The sequence below is a fragment of the Hypomesus nipponensis genome, chromosome 10, assembly GCF_054491055.1.
Source record: "Hypomesus nipponensis isolate SF chromosome 10, ASM5449105v1, whole genome shotgun sequence".
NCBI classification, from domain to species: domain Eukaryota; kingdom Metazoa; phylum Chordata; class Actinopteri; order Osmeriformes; family Osmeridae; genus Hypomesus; species Hypomesus nipponensis.
Window position 1 is genome coordinate 5,626,822 of NC_140370.1, and position 19,957 is coordinate 5,646,778.

At 40.0% G+C, this 19,957-nt stretch overlaps 2 protein-coding genes and 1 long non-coding RNA gene across 4 annotated transcripts; 1 reads left to right on the plus strand and 2 right to left on the minus strand.

Annotated features, from left to right (window-relative positions):
* Window positions 1-533: 533 nt before the first annotated feature.
* Window positions 534-2,564, minus strand: LOC146270983 (uncharacterized). Its single transcript, XM_084707906.1, has 2 exons — window positions 2,469-2,564; window positions 534-2,247 (listed from the first exon to the last, which is right to left on the minus strand). The coding sequence occupies exon 2, from the start codon at window positions 2,240-2,242 to the stop codon at window positions 689-691; it is 1,554 nt and encodes a 517-aa protein (XP_084564032.1). The 5' UTR covers window positions 2,243-2,247; window positions 2,469-2,564; the 3' UTR covers window positions 534-688.
* Window positions 2,565-3,752: 1,188 nt separating this feature from the next.
* Window positions 3,753-5,831, plus strand: cldn1 (claudin 1). Its single transcript, XM_084707541.1, has 4 exons — window positions 3,753-4,120; window positions 4,722-4,886; window positions 5,041-5,125; window positions 5,333-5,831. The coding sequence occupies exons 1-4, from the start codon at window positions 3,898-3,900 to the stop codon at window positions 5,493-5,495; spliced, it is 636 nt and encodes a 211-aa protein (XP_084563667.1). The 5' UTR covers window positions 3,753-3,897; the 3' UTR covers window positions 5,496-5,831.
* Window positions 5,832-14,002: 8,171 nt separating this feature from the next.
* On the minus strand, window positions 14,003-18,609 carry LOC146270985 (uncharacterized). 2 transcript variants are annotated; one of them, XR_014767199.1, is made up of 3 exons: window positions 18,265-18,520; window positions 17,127-17,345; window positions 14,003-16,011 (listed from the first exon to the last, which is right to left on the minus strand). It is a non-coding gene; the product is annotated as an uncharacterized LOC146270985 (long non-coding RNA). The 2 variants fall into 2 exon arrangements; XR_014767198.1 differs by having other exon boundaries at window positions 17,127-18,609.
* Window positions 18,610-19,957: the final 1,348 nt, after the last annotated feature.

Genomic DNA, 19,957 nt, shown 5'->3' on the forward strand with positions numbered 1-19,957 from the left:
CCTGCATAACTACTTGTGCTCTGTAAAAAAAAAACACAAAACAATTATCCTAACTTACTATTATAATCTTTTTTTTTAAATCCATGCCGAGAAATTCTTTTGATAAGTGTTATAAAATCTAGTTTATTGACAGAACAGAATACCCTTCATGATATACATTTGATTGTTATAAAATCTGGGAGAAGCCAAATAGGAGCTTGTTTGATTTACAGAAAGCTGGAGTCATCTGCTGGAAAGATCAACCACTGCAGCATTGGGTAAATAATTTAGTTGACTATATTCAATTCGGTAGTGACGCTGTTTTTAAAACTTAAAGGCTGAACTTTGAACCTGACATGAATAAGTTCATTCACCTCTCTTATCTCCTTGCTGAGTTCACAAAATTCTGCAGGGGTTGCTGGTTATCAGCTGTTGCTATGCAGGTCTGTTTGTCATATTGACAGTTACTCTCAAGAAGATACTTCATCAAAGTGGAGTCATACAGAAAACATTTCACCTGGCTAGAACTCCTCGCACTTTAAAAAGCATTGATATTTTTGTCACACCACTCAAACAAAGTAATTTATTGATATTGTATTCGAAAGTACATCAATAACTTGCATGAAAAAGGATGCATATATATGACATGGTATAAACTAACTGAATAACTAAAACCCATCAATTCAAAGTCAAAATGCCAAAGTACAAGCTACACAGTTATGGTGCTGTTACTACATTGTGAAGTTTCATTCTTAAAAATGTACTCAGCTGTACGGCCATCATCCTCATATAACTGAACCTTGAGCTTCAAAGGGGAACATTTATCAACCTTACACTTGATGATCAAAGTGTCATTATCATTGTGGAGGGTGCAATGGCTGGGCTGTGGGCTCCTCTGCATGGGACACACTAACTGGTCCCTGTGTACGGAAGCCAGACTTTGTCCCCTCAGAGGCACAGGGCCTGCACAAAGCAACTTACTGGGATCTTCCACATATCTGTGGTTTTCTCCCATCCAGTCGTGCATGTATTGTATGTTACAGTCACAATTCCACGGGTTCCCGTGTAACCTGATCATGTTTTCGGACAGGAAATAGTCCAGCAGGCCCAGAGGGAGATTCTGAAGGTTGTTCTGTGAGAGGTACAGCTGCTCCAGAAGAACCTGGTGCTCAAACAGCCGGGGCTTAATGGAGCTCAGGTTGTTGTTCTGTAAGTGGACCACCTTGATGCCACTCAACTCCATGAAGATCTCCTCAGGAAGCGAGGTGAGCTGGTTGTCAGAAAGGTCGACCCCCTGCAGGGCTGTGAGGTTCCGGAACAAGTCCACTGGAAGCTCATGCAGCCGGTTGGAGGATAGGTGGAGCTGAGTGAGAGCTGTCAGGCTGGTGAACGGGGTGAATGACAGCTCAGATAACTTGTTGTTGTTGAGATTCAGCTCTTTCAAGCTGAAAGGAAAGGTTCTGTGACTCACATTTGTGATTAAGTTTCCACGAAGACTCAGCACCTCTAACTTGGTTAAATGTGAAAAGATGCCATGGGGGAGGTCTGATATCTTGTTTCCATCCAGGTAGAGCTCTCTCATCTGAGATACATTGTGAAAAGAGTCTGGCGAGAGGCCAGTGATTTGATTGTAGCCCAGTATCAGGGTGGCCAGCTGGGTGAGGCCTGTGAGAAGCTCTCTATCCACTCTTGTTAGTGCATTCTGGGACAGGTCTAGGGAGCGGAGACTGGTGAGGTTCTGGAAGAGGAGACCGGGGAGGTGGGAGATTAGGTTTCCCTTCAGCTGCAGTGTTTCCAGGTTCTGAAGAGAATCAAAGATGCCAGGAGTCACAGTCGGGAACCTGTTGAAATTGAGCAGGAGTCTGGTGAGGTTGACCTGTTTCCTGAACGTGCCCGGGTACAAATGTTCCAGCCAAGAGTTGCCACTGATCTCCAACTCCTCCAGTCCTGGCAAGGGATCGAATGCCCTGACCGAGACCTCTCGAAGGACGTTGTTGAGGAAGACCAGCTTGGCCAGTCTGGGGTTCTCCTGAAAGGAGTTTGTGTCCAAGTAAGTCAGTCCTGTTGTCATGACAACCAGCTCCCTCACCTGCGAGAGGTTCCTGGGCATTGTTAACATGCGCTCTTCAGAACAGATGGCTCTAGTTGGTGTGAAACACTGGCATCGTGCAGGACAATGTGTTTCAGACATTGTGTGGTCCTGGTAACAGAGCTTTAGCATCAGACAAAGTGTGATGCCAATGTTTCTGTCCATTTTAACCATTTTTACTGTAGAAAAGTAATTATGTGTGGTTAGATTCAATAAGTAATTTGACTGAACCTAACACATCAATGACAAATCTAAGACCTTTTATTTGACTGCGGATATGACAGCAAAGTTTATCTTATAAATCTCAGAAATGTTGTTTACAGTAAAACATGTATTTGGACTAAACATAAAAAATGAGCAGATTCTTATTTTGTGATTCCAATAAAACTTTACAAAATACCTTCGTTGTCAGAAAGGTCCCAGCTAAAAGAATGGAGAAAAAAAACAAGTTTCGAAATCCGTCAATCACATTGAGTACAACACACTCTGCAACATGTCACAGAGAAGAGGCCTAATTTCAGGAAGACAAAGCCTTCTGTCATTGGTTAGTCTGAGTATGTAATTAAATCATTGGTTCACGACAGAGAGGGTGGTTCCAAAACCATTTGACTTCGTGAACACGTAAGTGGAGTTACAAGTTGGCAGAGACTGTGCATTGGCCTACAGTAGACGATTGGATAAGGTGTATACATGTGATATAGTTCGTAACATGTTTATAAATTAATAAAACAATATACAATTAACATAAACGTTAATTACATTTTTGTGTTTGTTAATATTGGTAGAATGTTAACATTTGATACTGTGTGCAGGTGCACTGTGTATGTTTCTGAAAATATGGAAAATCGTAGTGAGAAACTGTAGTGTTGATAGGGTCATTGATATTTTAAGGGTAACATAACAGATTGCATTTTGGACATTATTGTAACAAAATTCACAGATTGATTTGTGTTAAGTTTATAATGCATATGAAAATGTCATCATAGGCTACTATGATGATATGCTTACTATAACATTAGTATGCAGCATGCAAATTTGACCCTTACTCTATATTTGACATCCTGATGTGGAACTGTCTTATAAACATAGACTGCACCAAAAAATGTTTTATGATGTTGACATGATTGGACCTTGAGAATATGTTGTTATTCTTGTACTTTTCCATCATCAGCAGAATTATGTAACATTGTAGTTGAGATGATGTTTTGGATGCTGTCATCATTGCACTGGTAATAATACAGAGCCTTAGGCACTAACCCTGAACTACTATTAGATCAGTGGACTTCTGGTTCTTGTTGTACTGACTAAATTAACTATTTGTCCGTCGCCTTGGATACAAGTGTCTGCTAAATGAATAACTACAAATGTATTGTTTCATTGTTATCTTCTTAACATCGTAGAATTTAAGAATTTTCGTAGAAAAAGAATGAATGGCAAATTTACAACTGGATCATACAATCCTTAAATGTAAAATAAGCTATGCATTCAGTGACTGTTGCCTTGTAAAACCCTCACTCAAAGTATTGTTTTTATATCACTGCTAATGCGAGCCTATAGGATTCATAGACAGGCCTAAACTAAGTAAAACAAACTGTCCACGGGGTGGCATAGCTCTATTCCAGGACCCTCCCAAGGTGAGACTGAAAAGATGCTGGCGCAATATACACCTTTCCTCGACAGCAAAAGTCGTCACTTGAAATATTGTGCCACGGTTCTTGTCTTCATTTCACCTGAAGCACGCGTAGTAGACTAATTTATCTCGTCAGTATTTAACTTTTTATACCCACTTATCATTTGTTTAATTTTATATTTTTCTGTGTTGTGAGAAGATGGCTAACGCGGGACTGCAGCTCCTCGGTTTTTCTTTGGCTTTCGTTGGCTTTATTGGATTAATAGCATCCACTGTCATGGCCGAATGGAAGATGTCGTCGTATGCAGGAGACAACATTATAACGGCTCAAGCCATATATGAAGGGTTATGGAAGTCCTGCGTCTCACAGAGCACCGGTCAAGTCCAGTGCAAAGTGTACGACTCACTTCTCCATCTACCAGGTATTTTACCACATATCTCAAACTTTTATACCAATTATATCTCAAACTTTTATTTTAATGTTACTATATTAATTACAGAGATGTGAAAACATAAAACACTAACAGACAAATTATGTAGCAACAACAACTATAAATTGGGGCACGTATGGATGGGGCACATATATGTTTTAAAACTGGTAACATTTACAATTTCACATTCAACCAAATTCAAAAGAATTTGACTCCCACCTCTGTGATCCCCTCCCCTGCCTCCAGAGAAGACTGGTGCATGTAGGAACAGGTCTGTGAATGCCAGAAATGACCAAACTTGTTACTCATGGTAGCAATGAAGCCTTAGCTCCAGCAACACCCAAGCTGACCTTATCGCTACTTTTGTAGTTTGTTTTGTTGAATTGTGGGGGTTGAACTGTTGGAGGTTGGATACTCATGACATCAACTTTATATGAAGTTGAGGAGAGTCCAAAATATACTGCTTCTAAACTCCCTGTGGTATTCTAAAAACCTGACTTCTAGATTACTGCCAGTGTGTTTAGGACTTTGCTTTATACACTAATGATGACACTGAAACTTGTGTTGGTGTTGTTCTTGCTATTATTTCAAGTCATGGTTCAGGGCACGCGAGGCCTGATGCTCGTCTCCATCGTGATCTGCCTCATCTCCATGCTGGTGGCCGTCGTGGGCATGAAGTGTACCACTATTCTGGAGGACCAGAAGCAGCAGAAGAACAAGGTGGCCATGGTTGGAGGAATCATGTTTATCATCTCAGGTCAGGACTCAGTCTACAGCAGCTCACTATCCTGAGGGACTAGTCATTAAAGTCAGAAACTCAAGATGTATCAAATCATTCAAGCGGCCTTGTTTCACATTCAGATGATTCAGCGTAATTTCGATACTGACATTATTCATATCATGTTTCCCAGGTCTGTTTGCTCTAGTGGGTACGTCCTGGTATGGACACAGAATAGCTCAGGAATTCTATGACCCCTTCACTCCCACCAATGCCAGGTGAGGTCATCCCTTCATGCTGGATTGAACACCTGTCATACTCAGGAATACACTGTGTGTATACTCTCACAATGATGAATCTTCTCCTTCTGTAATCTCTATCTTTCAAAGACAAATGTGTTTCCTGTTAATTGCATTACATGCCTGAAGTAGTTTCAGCTTTGAACCATACATGTAATCTCACTCATTCAAGCTACGTGTCTGCAGATATGAGTTTGGCGCGGCTCTCTTTGTGGGCTGGGGTGCTGCCTGCCTGATTATCATAGGTGGAGCCTTCCTGTGCTGCAACTGCTCCAGTGGGGGGCCAACAAAGTCTCCCCATTACCCTCCATCCCGCCCTGGACCTGCATCTGGAACTGACCGTGTTTAGAACCAGGAAGGTTTTTCTTCCCCAATACATTCCTTTTAACTTGGAATATTACATTAACTGTGTTTGTCGTTACGTGACGATTTTAACTAGGTGATATGTGCAGTCTGACTAAATATTTGTAATGGATATATGATAGTAATGAGCAAGGATGCTATCTTGGAAACAGATGCAAAACTTACATTTGGTGTTTTGAATGAGATCTGTGTAAGAAAATATTTTTTGATTTTTTATAATATGCTTTTATAATGGTTTACAAAAAAGATTATGTATTATGTGCCTTGACTTTTACATACATTGTTCAAATACTTATATTACAATAAATTGTCCCATTGATCAGATGGGACTGAAAGGAGTCAGATGGCTGAGGGGTTAGGGAATTGGGCTAGTATTCAGCAGGTTGCCGGTTTGATCCATGGCTGTGCCAAATTACATTGTGTCCTTGGGCAAGGCACTTTACCCTACTTGCCTCAGGGTAATGTCCCTGTAATTACTGTAAGTCACTCTGGATAAGAGCGTCTGCTGAATGACTAAATGTAATGATCATTGGTGTAATGATATGATTGGGGCAGTAGGGATAGACTGATGTTATATGAATATATATTTTTTAAGTTAGAAAATGCTTTTATCCAAGCAACATATAAATAGTGTTTTCAGACAGTACAGCAGAAGATCAAGGATCAGAAGTGCATAGTTATAAAAGTATTTAGGTTGTCAGAGTCAAGGAACTGTCTGTATTTACTTGGCACAGCGCAAGGTTACCATATCTCAGCTATAAGGCACGGTGAACAAAAATATCTCAACAACAATAGTGCATAGTACAGTGCAGCAAAATCAACAACATATCAAAGTGCAACATCAAACAAATTTGTTTTCACAGTGTGGTGTCATTTCCACATGACTTGAGGTGCTACTATAGCTAGTTCCTGGCCAAACAGACCTTGTATATAGTGTCTCAGAGGTTAAATATGAGTACTTGAGGCATTCATGAAAGTTATCCTGACAAGAAAGGATCAATCTCTTAATTTTCAATTGATACAAACAAATGAAGTCCATATTTAGAATGCATACCCAGTAATGATGTTAAGAAGGAAAATGTGTAGCCTCAGGTATATAAAAAGTACACCCAGCCACCAAAACTGCTAGGGAGTGGCAATTTCTAAAGGCATTCCTCAGAATGTCCTCATGTCTTCACTTGCCCTGAGAACACCTCTGGGTTTAGTCATGATCCCATTGATTCACCGTTTTGCATATACACAACTTTACTCTATAACTTTGTAACACTTATTTGTGTCAAACAATAACTTTGAATACATCAATTACAAAACTTTGAAAACTGAAGATTTTAAGCCTGTAGCAAAAACAATTCCCACGTGATTCAACATTGCACCGATTTACTGTATATAGAAATGACACATTGAAAATACATTTGACGGTTTTAGCACTTCAACACGCAGTTTACTGGATGTTACAGCGCTATTTAAAAGCTTCCCTTTCCACCACTGGGTGGAGACAAAAGTTCATTGATTCAGGGCATGTATTTTACACTTAAGAACACTAGAGGTCGATAGAAGAAACATTTTGTCGAATGGAAGTATTCCTTGGAAAGTAGTCTATGAGGAGGAGGAGGGTGTTTGTTTTTAACTCTCCAAGAAGTCAAGCCATAGCTTGCACTGGCAAGTTTATACTTGAGAAGAACTGGAAGTAACTTCTATGGGGAGGAAGTTGTGTCAGGCAGTTTGAGATTGTGCAACATTCTTCCTTGGTACATCACACAATGCAATTTTATTTGGAAAGCTTAATGTGACTGTTTTTACAATCTTCATGTTGAGGCTGGAAAGACAAGCTTCCATACTGATTAAATATATTGACAGAGCAGCAACACAAGGGTTCCGCATTGTAGCCCGGTTATATATTTCCAAGCTCAGTAATGCAATCAGGCTTAGTGGTTCTGCCTCGGGCACATACAGACATTTGAAATGGATGTTGCTGTATCTGTAACAAGTCAACCAACATTGATGGCAAACAGCCAGTTTAATCTTATACCCTCTCACTTCAATAGAGGGACATGAACTCAAATGCTTCAATGTTTCTAGGTTACACATATTTCTGCATCCTAGCCTGTCTTTAACTGACATAATTTCAAATTGAATGTCCAAGCCCTATAAAGGACAAGTACATTTAGGAATCCAATCTGAGACATGAATTCTGAACTGCACATCTCAGATTATTTCTATAGGTGGCATTCATCTCATTCCACCTGCCATTCCACCTACACCCCCGAGCCAGTATTGATGACCCTGGTCTTGCTGGGGAACTTTGGTGGGATCAACACATTAGTTGCTTATCCAGGGAAGCTCAAACGGACCTCACCTGAGCACTGAACTCTTCTAATCAGTAGGGCTATGGAGGCCTAAAGCCACATCAGGGAGGTGGTGTTTGCTGTGGTGCAGGGCGTGAGGGGGTTCAACAAGGCATGAAAAATACGCTCTGATTCCCTGCTGCAAAACTCATTAGCCCATTAGGGAGGGGGAGGTCAAATGGATGTGCTGCCAAGGAATCTGTGACATTCTAATCTTGATCGCTCCTCCCAGGGCTCTGATTGGTCCCAGCTATCCGATAGGTAGACCACAGAGGCCAGGATAAAATTGAGCCTGAGGGAAGGAGGGGCAGCCAGTTGGATGCCTGACTAGAAAAGTAATTTGTAATGAAGCCCTGCTTTTACCAAATTCTGATACAGAGCTCTCTCTGGACAGTGGTCCAGGAACAATTAGTCTCTGGGTGAGCATACAGTATGCCCTTCAACCCCTTTTGTAGGATAGAGAATAAAGATTATTGCCAGTGTGCCGTTTATTTTAGTTGGACAGGTTTACAAACCTGGCAACTTTCCAATGAGATCCAGTCTCCTCTCTGGGTCCTAATACCACCTGGGCCTCTAGAAAAGCACTTGTTGCTTACCGCCAGTTTCCTATACACAGATTAAGACGAGTCTTAAACAAAGAAAAAAACTCTATGAAGTTCTTCATTGAAATTGTTTTCAATGAAGGCTAGGCTTAATCCATATTTGGTCAATTAAAACTGAGTGTTCAGCATGCTATTCACTTACTGTAGGTTTAGGTAAGAGGACCCAATGCCAGGCAGTAACATCACAATACTGTATCAAATGTTCAATCTGACTAGTGTTGTGCAGGATGAAGTCATTTAGTCATTAAATATAAAGGATGTTATTTTCAGATCCAGTTCCTATCGCACAATTGTATCTTCTCTGTCATTATTTTTATCTGCAGATTAGATGAGAGTGCCCATGTTATGGTGATACACCTTCCCATTTTTGGTCTGTTGCCTTTTCATCATTGGTGAGGGACTGCTTTGATGAGAGGATCGCATTTCAAAATCCGACAGACACCAAGCAACATCTAAATCCCTCACAGTTTGCTTATTAGGCTGGAAGAGGTGATGATAAGGTGGCAATATCCTATTTGTGGAGAGAAGACAGCAGGTCAGAGCAGGACAGGCGTTCCTGACTAACATATCACTTTGCATTACTGCAGGATCTCCACAGAGCTGTTTTTGGTTCCCTTCACCGTGCAATGTAAATACCAATAATCTACCAGCTGAGCCAGCTCCTTATATCTACAGCAGTAACTTTGCTGATGTCACAGACTTGGATAGCTTACTTAAGGATAAAGACCTGGACCAGTCTTTTTGTTCAATGAAGAAACACATCTCACAGTTCCCTAACCCTCCTCAACACTAAGAACACCAATTGGATAAACACGTTATGTCAGGATATGTGTATCCTGTTGGCCTACTTGTCCATTTGATGGAGCGTTCATGCAAAGCATCTGTCTTTACTGTTTGTCAATGAAGAAATACCTCTGTTAAATTTCTCTGACAAGGTCAATTCTTCTTGTTGCTTAATCATCATCTTGATCCTGTTGTTTGTCACAAATGTCCCTATACAATGCAAGTGGACTTTAATGAGACAAGTTCATTATCATCTGAAGCTGTAAATTCAAATTACTTTAACCTGTGTGCATGTGTTTTGCGTGCATGTGCATGCACATGTGTATCTGAAAAGCCTGTTCACTGCAGATGTGCTTGCTTCATTACCAACAGTGAACCCTGCAGACCCGAACAAGCTACCGGAGCACCCGTCTACACACACGCCACAAATACAGGTGGTTTCCGTGGCAACGCATGTGTCCAGAATCATTTTACCGTTGTTCTTTATCTGCGTGTGGATCATTTCTCCATCCTCTCATGTCAGAAAAAGATTTTTGAAAGGATTTTACCCAATCACCTTAATCAGCAAGTTAGCACAGTGGGTTTCACAAGGATCTCATTAAAACTATCAACTCGGATGAACTAGGGTGTCCCGTCGATTGTGCATAAAAGAATGATGGGATGATTTCCTCCAAGAACAGATGAAATGAACAGTTACATCTACATGGTAAAAAGTGTAATGCATCTGACACATGGTTCATATGTTGATTATTGGACACAGAGCCATCTGATGAACCACTTTATCTAAAGTGAATCAAAAGTTTTCTTTACTAAATGCTTAAGATTTGCTGTATCCATTAAGGGTTATTCCTCTCGAAAACAAACAAGCTCTCAGGCTCTGATAACTGTACATGAAATACATGTATGTTGTTTAAAGATAAGCGCGCACAGTTATCTCATAATGACCACATCAATTATCTGAGAAGTGGGTCAACCTAAGTTCCTTTTCAGAGGAAAAACAAACGCTTCAGAGATCCTTTATTGCGTTAACGAAACAAAATGTACAACATGTACTGGAAAAGATGATGTAAACCCTATTCTGCCATAAACCTCAAGTCAATCATTTACCAAGGCAACAGTAAGATAATAAAGAAAGTGTAATCTCAATAGTAAACATCACTACTTGGTCACAAACAGGTTAACGGTGACAGAACTACGTCAGTTCCAGTGAGATCTGGAGCTACGTTTACACACGGGAAAGCTTAGGGCAGCTAAGTTCATGCTGTGCGGAATGTGAACATCATGTACCCAACTGATTCAATTTACAGGCGACGTGTGGAGAGCAGCATTGTGTGTACATGATGTGGGAACAGAGAGGAGACAACACAGGAAGCCACCTGCGAACTGCATCTGATTTATGAAATGATAAACCCCATCATCTCTAAGAGTTGGTCTCAGTCTCTATCTTTTTTTGTTCTCACAGCATGAGCTCTTCGATTGCACTGCTGGACTCCATCTAACCATCAGGTAAGTATTCATCTATCCAGTCTACAAGACTGAAGTTTGAGTTTTCTGAATCTCATGTAGCGCATGTAGCGCTCCTCTTGGCCTTTTTGTGTCATGCAACATGAATAAATTCCATAGACCCCCCGACACACCATCAACACAAACACACACACTTTTTCTTGTCCTTTCTGAGGAACACACACACAGACATACACAAAAAACCCCAGTAAGACAGCCTAGGCGAACAGCAGGTGAATATTGAGCTGGGCCTTTCAGCATCGACTGCACACCCCAGAGAGTCTCTGTTGCCAGGGCCAATCTCAGGCAATAATCCACGGGTCAACAAGTGTGTGGCCAGGAATGAGTCATCTCTATGGAAAATCAAAGAGGCAACTCTGTTTGCAGCCTGGTACATTGCTTGGCATCCAGACCATCAGGATACATCTCAACAATTAATGAACTGTGTTTTCAGAGAGAAAGAGTAGGAAAGAAAGAAAGAAAGAAAGAAAGAAAGAAAGAAAGAAAGAAAGAAAGAAAGAAAGAAAGAAAGAAAGAAAGAAAGAAAGAAGGAAAGAAAGAAAGAAAGAAAGAAAGAAAGAAAGAAATTGGGCAAGATTTAAAATTGTGAGAGTTAGTTTATGAATACTTCTGGTGTGATAGTTGTGGATCAGTGCTGCTTTTCTCTGGCACAGGACGCCCTGGCTGTAAAAAGATGGTGGACTGATTGATATTTACTTGTTTCAGCAGTGCAAGAAACAGTTACTGAGTAACTTCTAGTGATTGTTCTCATAATAACCTAATGATGTTAACTTTGGTCAGACAGTGCACTCTCTAACGAGTGGGAAGGCATAACCTCTAATCTCATTTACATCAGTTGTGTGTAATAGACATCCCAAATTAATTTATTTGGCAAACTGGTTCCTTTGGAGTTTTCTCTGATGTTATGGGTGCCAGAACTAAAAGATCATGTGTTACTGATGAATCCTGTGGTAACTGATGAATAGTGAATGGAGTTTGTAAGGGTGAGGGGAGTGTCCGTGTTATGTAACCTATATTGTCCAATCGCATTCACAGTACTGCGTTCCCATGGGAACAGTGGCCAGCTATAGAAAACCACTGTGCTATGTACACAGCTGATTCCTTATGGGGAACACTGAGTCACATGTCTTGCCTGTTAATGAACTTAAAGGACAACAGGAAACTAACCCAGATTAGTTTACAGTCATTAAGGAACCCTTCACAGTGTTTTTGTAATATTAACAACACAAACAAAAGTGTGTAGTTAAAAGTTTGGACCCCTAGAAAACATGTTTTGAAGTTTGAGGCCTCTCGTTGGATGTTCAGATCTACACTTTTTTGTCACATCTCAGAAGAGTCCAGCACTGTGACAGCAACACTGAACTCTACCTTTGCTCTCCGTGCTGTCCATTGATTCCTTGCATCATGCCTCTATGTTAAAAGGTAATTCTGTAGGAGACAGACTATACATGCCTGTGTCACTTTCATTCAAGTCCATCATTCCTAATTGACCTTTCTGTTAAACTTGCATTCAGCTATACATGAGAACATGATATGTTATCCATAATTGGCCTTTGAGATCGAAAAGTTATTTTGAGATCTTAATATTTCCATCTGGAGATAAGCGAGTGTTTGAGACGTATACATTCCATATGCAAACAGCATGATAACATCAACAGTATGGTCCTAGAGGAGATCTCTTATTTGTTATTATCTTCCGATATTCTCTCCCTTTCCCTCAGCATGACTATTTTGCTTTGTCTTTCTTCCTCCATCTTATCCTTACTCTGTCACTCTTTCTCTTACTTAATCTCACTCTCACTCTCTCATACACACACACAAACAGGTACACTTTATCCCCCTGCTTTAATTACATTATATTACTATGCGTCTGGACACAGTCCAAACATAGAAGACCGGAATGAAGTTGATGTTATGGTTTTCAGCCTCCTCTAGGGCTGGGTGGAGGAATGTGCTCTCTCAATCCACCCAGATCTCCTGTGACTGTGGCCTGCATGTGAACCGTGTTCTGTAGACATGGATTTAGCCGGACACACATGTCAAGAATGCACAGCGAGGCGTGGATTCTCTCCATGTGCTACACCATGATCAGAGAAAATAAACTTCATGCATTTGAGCTTTAAGAAGCATATTTTTCCTCTGTCTCAACGCCTCTGAAAGTTCTGACTTATAAACCATGCGACCACCTCCAGCATCTATTGTTTATCCACTTAAACTAACTAAAATACAGCACTTCAAAAGTATGGTGGGTTGGTATTTCTTGTTGAGGAATCGAACATCTTAACCAATTCAACTTGAGTGCTTGTACTGTTGGTGCCCCTGAAAAAACGTTTTGTGTCTATCTAAATACCATTCAGCAGCCTCTTTTGCTGTTATACTTGCTTCCTGTTATGTTATTCTACTTCTGTCTTGTCCTTCATCCAGGCAGCGGCACCTTACGCAAACTAATCCATGCAGGGGTCAGAGGAGTTCTTGGAAATCTGTCAAGTGCAGGTGTGAAATACAAGGACAACCAAGAACCCCATTGTGACATGGCAGCAAGCCAAACATGCTCCGGTGATACATCTCAACACCGCTGAAACACAGACCCACACACCTCCGATTGCTGCTTACCAGTGGGTCATGTTACTCCTGCCATTGTGGCTCTATGTGTGTTGGGAAACCAAAGAGATGATCTGGAATTGAATCCCTTGACCATGGAGACCATCTCCAGTGATGAAACAATGCTGCCCTGTCAACATGGTTTGGGCACACTGCTTTCTTTTACCAACAAATCACCCAACAAATATTGAAATAGCAAATATTGAAATAACAACTTTGAGGGATTTGTTTGGGGGTTTGGAGTGGGGAGAAACAGAATTCTGAGCACATCACTTATTCATATATAGGGCCAACACATTTAGATCCAATTGGTTTCTTATGAAGCTCTGTTTGTGAGCACAGTCAACAATGAAGAAATGGGAAGAAACACAGGAAACACTAACTAAACCTAACCTTAACCTAACTCTTTACTTGACAGTGTATTAACTAACCAGGTGTTATGCAACAAATTACAGAAAAGGATGGTCATAAACAAATTCCCATTTGTTCCTTTTGAGTTAAAGTTTGCAAATGATTTTAAATATATTAGAGTGTGTAAACGTATATCAATCATAAATGTACTTATAGACGGTGGTAACAAACCAGATTGTCACCACACAACAATAACATACATAAAATATTGAAGCAAAACAGCAAAATGTGAGAAATAAATTTTAATACAGACAATATCAATCACACAAAGGTTTTGACCAAGACAGAGAAATGCACGTTTAGTCAGCTATCATCATGGCATTACTGGAAAACACCAGTTAGCTGGACAGTCTTTCAGTAACCCACTAACTAGCCAGGTTATAAACTCCACAGGCATTTTCTTGCCAAGTGACCTTCAACTGTGGGAATGTGAGCCTGGTGATGGTTTACACAAGGCAACAGAACAAGGGCCCTACAGACCACCTGCCCCAGCACCATCAGTAGAGTGGTACCTGAAGAGGCAACCGTTTTTAAAATCCTGTACAAAAACGTAACTTTAACATTAAGAAAAATGCATCAACTAAGTTAAAGATTCAAAAGAATGGTAGAATGTAATGATACATTTTCAAAACTCAAGATTAAAGAAAGTAAATATAGCACCATAATGAGGGAACCTGCAAACTCTTTATTTTTTGTATGGTTTGTCAGTTGTAACAGATAGGATACACACATAGGCTACATCAAAATGTGCAAGGTTCCTAAGGTAATGAGCAAAGGACAACCTAACTACCTAATGACAGGTGAGAACCTGTATTGCTGTGGTACAAAACTGAATACTGAGTCAGTCCACTTCCACCCATCCATCATCTGCCGCTTTTCCGGGGGTCGGGTCGCGGGGGCAGCAACCTAAGCAGGGAGGCCCAGACTTCCCTCTCCGCGGCCACTTCCACCAGCTCTTCCCAGTCAGTCCACTTATCATTCTTAAACCTTCAACTTTACAATTCCCACAATTTTCACACATCTTCTGAATATCTGAAAATCTAGTTGAAAGTTAATGGTATATAAATACTGTTCGGGGTCGTTTAATTCTTCCTTTCTATTTCCTACCGTCTTAATGCATCGTTTCGGATAGCAATTTGTGTTGACCCCACAACTCGATGATGAGTCTGTTTTGATGCAGCAGACCACACGCTCTCTCTCGCTCTCTCTCTCTCTATCTGTGTTGCTAACTGATTAACCTTATTTATCGTCATGTGATGCCTTTTATGGCTTTGAAAGGCACTATTAACTTATGTATCAAAGTCAATTTAGGCCTGGTTGTCAGACGTTTTCAAATGAAGATGAATGACAATGAAATGCATTTCTGTTTACATGAATGGACATTCCTCAATGCTACCCATAAAAATCACTTATGGCAGATTTCATTTGTTGTCTAATCCTAGGCGTGTCCTGTGTGAGATGATGTGAGACCTTCACATCTGTCATATATTCCACAGAATTCAAACTTCGCAACATGGATTCAATCGTTCTTCTCATGAACCAGTACAGAAAACGAGAAACTTGTTTGGAGTGATTAAAGGAATCTAGGTTGGTTGACCACAAACTCAACCCACTTGAAAATACGAACAGAGCCTGGAATTAGAACCTAGCCTTTGACCTTGTCCTGTTTGACCTCGAATGATCCTTCAAAGCATTTACAACTCGTAAATCCTGCCTTGTAAGACTTGTTCACAACCAGAGAAACGCACAATTACTTACATACAGATGCAGTTAAGTCTGTGCTGAACCTCCCTTAAATATACAGGTATCTCCCTTGGAAACATCAAACATACAAACTGTCAGACGGAACCAAGAAAATCTTTGAACATCCAGTACCAAGAACGCCTGAGACAGTCCAGGTCCCCTTAGAGAAAACAGAAAAGACAGAAATCTATATTTTTGTGAGACAGTTATGGTTTGAGACCTTCAAGTAAGGACACATTCTTTCTCTGGTAGTTTGGAGACCAGCATTTTAATAGTTTTCATGAGTTCAAAGACCACACCAATAACTGGATTTTTCAATTATTTGCTTAAAGAAAGAACAAGAATGAATAAATGAATGAATAAAGTGAGTTTGGGAGAGTAATCTGGATGTGGCAGATGAGTCCTACGGTCCTGACTGGGTTCATCAGAGCCCGGCCAATCCCCCTCGAGGTGCCTGGTTAACAGAAGAAACTGAGGAGGAAATGGGGAGGGGCTGGAAGTCAAAAGTAGAGACATGTAAGTGGCTGGTGTAGCCGGGGTTGTATTTATAGTTGGCAACTGACTGGCCTGAGTTACACATTGGATTAGCTGATGAGTAATTGAAAAGGTAATCAGTGGTGGAGACAAAGTGGCAGATGGGAGTTGAGGTGTGGTCTTCTCCCAAACCTCAATTGGTTCTTACCCCTTTTATTCATATTTTTAAGTCTATTCTATCCCACTTTATTTATTGTATCTAAATTACAGAAACCTATACCCAGTTGGTGTGCCTCTGGCTACCTTCTCTGGAAGTCCTTCAGTGAACAGGAATGCCAATTATTTATGGAATTCAGAAAGCCAAAGCCATTGTCTGCCCTCACATATACCGGTACATCAACCACACGTATACAGGGTTAGTCCTGAAGGCCATGGTATTTCTATCACTACTGTCTGATATCAGTGAAATGGCTACCCTCATTTAACCCCTTGCCTACGTTCTCAGATGACCTTGTTAGGCTTTAATATGTCAAATCTAATTTATTGTTTTTTTTACTCAGTTGAGTGAGCTCTGGAACACCACCAATACATAATCAAACACATCGCAACAATTCTGCTGCTAAAGAAGACAGTATTTAAGAGCTAAACTCAAAATAAGAATCACTCAGTGAACTTACTGAACCATTTTGGCACATTTTTGTGAGACAATTACTTAAATGTCCTGTAGGGTGGTAAACCATTTACTGTGTATGTGGCCAAGATAAAAACAGCAGTTGTCTGTCTGGTGATAGCAGCATCAAGGTAAACAGTATGACTTGTAAAAAGAGTGACAACGCAAGGGATATGCTTAAAAGTACCTTATTTCGTTTTTATTACCAGTTCGACTATGTCTGTTTCGTGTTTTTCTGTATGATCTTTGAAGGGTTTGTTACTGTCAACAATAAGTCATATACCGGTACTGTGTATCAAGGTTTTGAGCTTCAACAAACTAATGCAGAAGCAATGTGTTGATGTGGGTTACATGGTGATAACTTTATGTATTTGTCAAGAGGATTGGAAATAAAATAATTGACTGGATTCCTCACTGTGAAGCCAGAAGAACTGAAAGTGTAAAACAAATGTATTGGTACTCACATACATAGAGGTTACTATAGGGCTTTCAGACGCTGATGAGTGCTGACATGAACACCGGGCCGTATGTGCTCAGCCATGGTTTGTTTACGTTCACTAAGGCTTGTACCCAGAGTTGGATAAACTGCACCCAGCCATGTGTTTCCTTCATTACTCAAGTCTGAGAACAGCTGGGTCACATGACAACCATCCTTCAAAAGGACGTTGCAGCAGAAACATTAGCTGGGGGTGAAATCAGACAGAGGCAGCGTTATGTGGCCCAAATACAAATGGCCACTTGTATGTTGAGACGGAGAAAGGATGTGATTGGTCCTTTACTTATGATTCGGTAAATAGACTACTAACATCAATGAATGACAACAAGGTCTAACTATTTGCTTGAAAATACATTTTGAATGTTTTAATAATTTAGCATACACTTTTATCCAAATATAAATAGTGCATATAGTCCCAGTTTCCCAGATATGGATTAAGCCTTGCCCTAAAGTAAGAGAAAGGTTCAGTGAAGATCTCCATTGAAAAGGTTTTTAGTCTATGACTAAGCTTAATCAATGTCTGGGAAACTGGACAATAGAGGTTACAGCAGAACATCAAGAATCTGAAGTGCACAGTTTGTGCAGTTCGCTGGTCAGTTAGTTAAGGAACAGTCTCAGCTATGATGGACAGTAATAATACCTCAACTACAATATTGTATAATACAGGGCATCAATAATAAAGTGAATGAAATGGTCAACTGCAGAAGGGTCTTATTACTTTTATTACTTGTATTATTGTTTTTATTGATTTTATGTAAAGCACCTTGAGCTGCAATTCTTGCATGAAATGTGCTATATACATAAAGTCTTATTGTTATATTACAATATAAACACATTTCTTGATAAAATAATCCAAAAACATGACTGATGATGAAAAGACAAGTCCTTGTCCTTTTTGACAATGTTCCCCTTCCAAGGGGTACATACTAAAGAACATAACAATAATCAGATACTTAACCATCCTATGCATGGTAACATGAAGTCCTGGAGTCAGCATTTAGTATCTTTCCACACCACCAGTCCTGTGTTTACATTCCACATGACATTCAAACAATGTCTGGCCAGTTTCCTACAAGGCTCTGTGGTGTTCTCCTGGACATAATTACCTTCCAATATTTTGACTGAAGCCTCACAAACGGAAAAAAACTACTGTGTGCAACACACAGCAGTGAAGGTGTTGTTGGAACTTAGCTGCGTCACCCTTAGCTAGTAAAAGGGCAACTGACAGAGCAGGGTTCATCTCCAGCCTGCAATACCAGATGGCAAGTCACCTCAGATGACAGTGAACAGCCATACGAAATTACAAAGTTGCATTCCACCCTCCTTCCTCCCTGAAGACCCCTTCCATATGTAAGGAAGACAAATTAGAATACAATTAATCTTTTTAACCAATTACTCAGAACAGAATGGTGCAGCAAGTCAAAAACCAAAAACAAAAGTTCATCTTTATGTTGGTTTTATGTTTTTCTTTATAATAATTTTTTGGAAACATCAGCAAGATATCATCTGTATGCCTTCATAAAGTTAACAGTCAACAAAGCACTTCACACGATAATCCCTTATTTATGCCTATGAGTCAGTGCCATGTCAAACACTCAAACTGCAGATGCACTCCAGATGACTTTGAGTATTGTGAGTTGAAACATTATCACCTAACAGTTGTGAATGTGGTGATCTTGTGGAACACTTCCATCATTGACAGTCTACACACCCCAGCAGTCAACAACAATAGAAGTGTAAGCTCCACATCACAAACCAAGAGAACCAATGTACCTCTAGTATGGGAGATTACAACAGTGGTTCTCATACTGTGTGACGACAATAATGTCATGACAACAGTATCAGAATTATATTTACACACCAGTTGCCTGCTAGCCATACTTAAATACATGTATCATTGTTAATGATCTGATATGTATAACAAATGAAAACAGCACTTGGTTCATCAAGTAGAATCAGCACATTATTTTTTTTACAACATTCCTATATAAAGGGACAGACACAGGCTCCTTACTGTAGTGTCATTTAAAAAAATCTGACTGATGCTTACTAAAGAAATATAGACTATGTAAATGTATTATGCAATATTGTGTGAATGTGTGTTTTTTGTGTCTCCACAGTCATTCTGAGTTTGTGTTTATGACACATTTTATGTAACATATTAATATGCACATATAATGTAGTCAGAACCTCTGCTTAGAGCCGGCTTTTGAATCTTGAACTAACCAGTGGGTCTCCTGAGGACAGGATCTATAGAGTTCTAAGTTCAGTTCATGGAGATTAATGTATTTACAGTATTTCCCACATGGTGCATGTCTATGTATGCCTTGGGGCACCTACAGGACAAATTTTGTGATGTTGAAACATGGTTCCTGTTAGCAAAGACAGTTATCTGACCACAAACAGTCTGAAATACTTGTGCTGACAGCTTCATGGTTGAAATCAATTACAGTTATCCAGTGTAACATTGTAACTGGTGCTAAATAGACACAGGTGGTCAAAGTCACAGTCAACTAATAGTACTAAAAGAAACCGTAAAGAATGTACTGAATGCAATGCCCATACAGAAATATTTGAAGCACTGCGATATGGAATAGTTTAGTTTAGTTCATTTTGTTTATTTTTACAGGCACATTAATCAATGTTTTCAGTAAAAGTGCCGGTTTTAGCCAGCCGGCTACTTTTCAACCGCAGTCCCTGGGAATACAAAATTATATTTTTTAATGAAGCTACTCAAAGATTTATAATATGATGACATTGGGTCTATGTTAAACAGATGCCATACTGGTTAAAGCATTA

What these genes read in the sequence shown, in the direction of transcription:
- cldn1 (XM_084707541.1), top strand. Translation starts at nt 3,898, where the DNA reads ATGGCTAACGCGGGACTGCAGCTCCTCGGTTTTTCTTTGGCTTTCGTT. An exon ending in CTCACTTCTCCATCTACCAG is followed by an intron (nt 4,121 to 4,721) that starts GTATTTTACCAC and finishes TATTATTTCAAG; the next exon opens with TCATGGTTCAGGGCACGCGA. An exon ending in AATCATGTTTATCATCTCAG is followed by an intron (nt 4,887 to 5,040) that starts GTCAGGACTCAG and finishes CATGTTTCCCAG; the next exon opens with GTCTGTTTGCTCTAGTGGGT.
- LOC146270983 (XM_084707906.1), bottom strand. Translation starts at nt 2,242, where the DNA reads ATGGTTAAAATGGACAGAAACATTGGCATCACACTTTGTCTGATGCTA.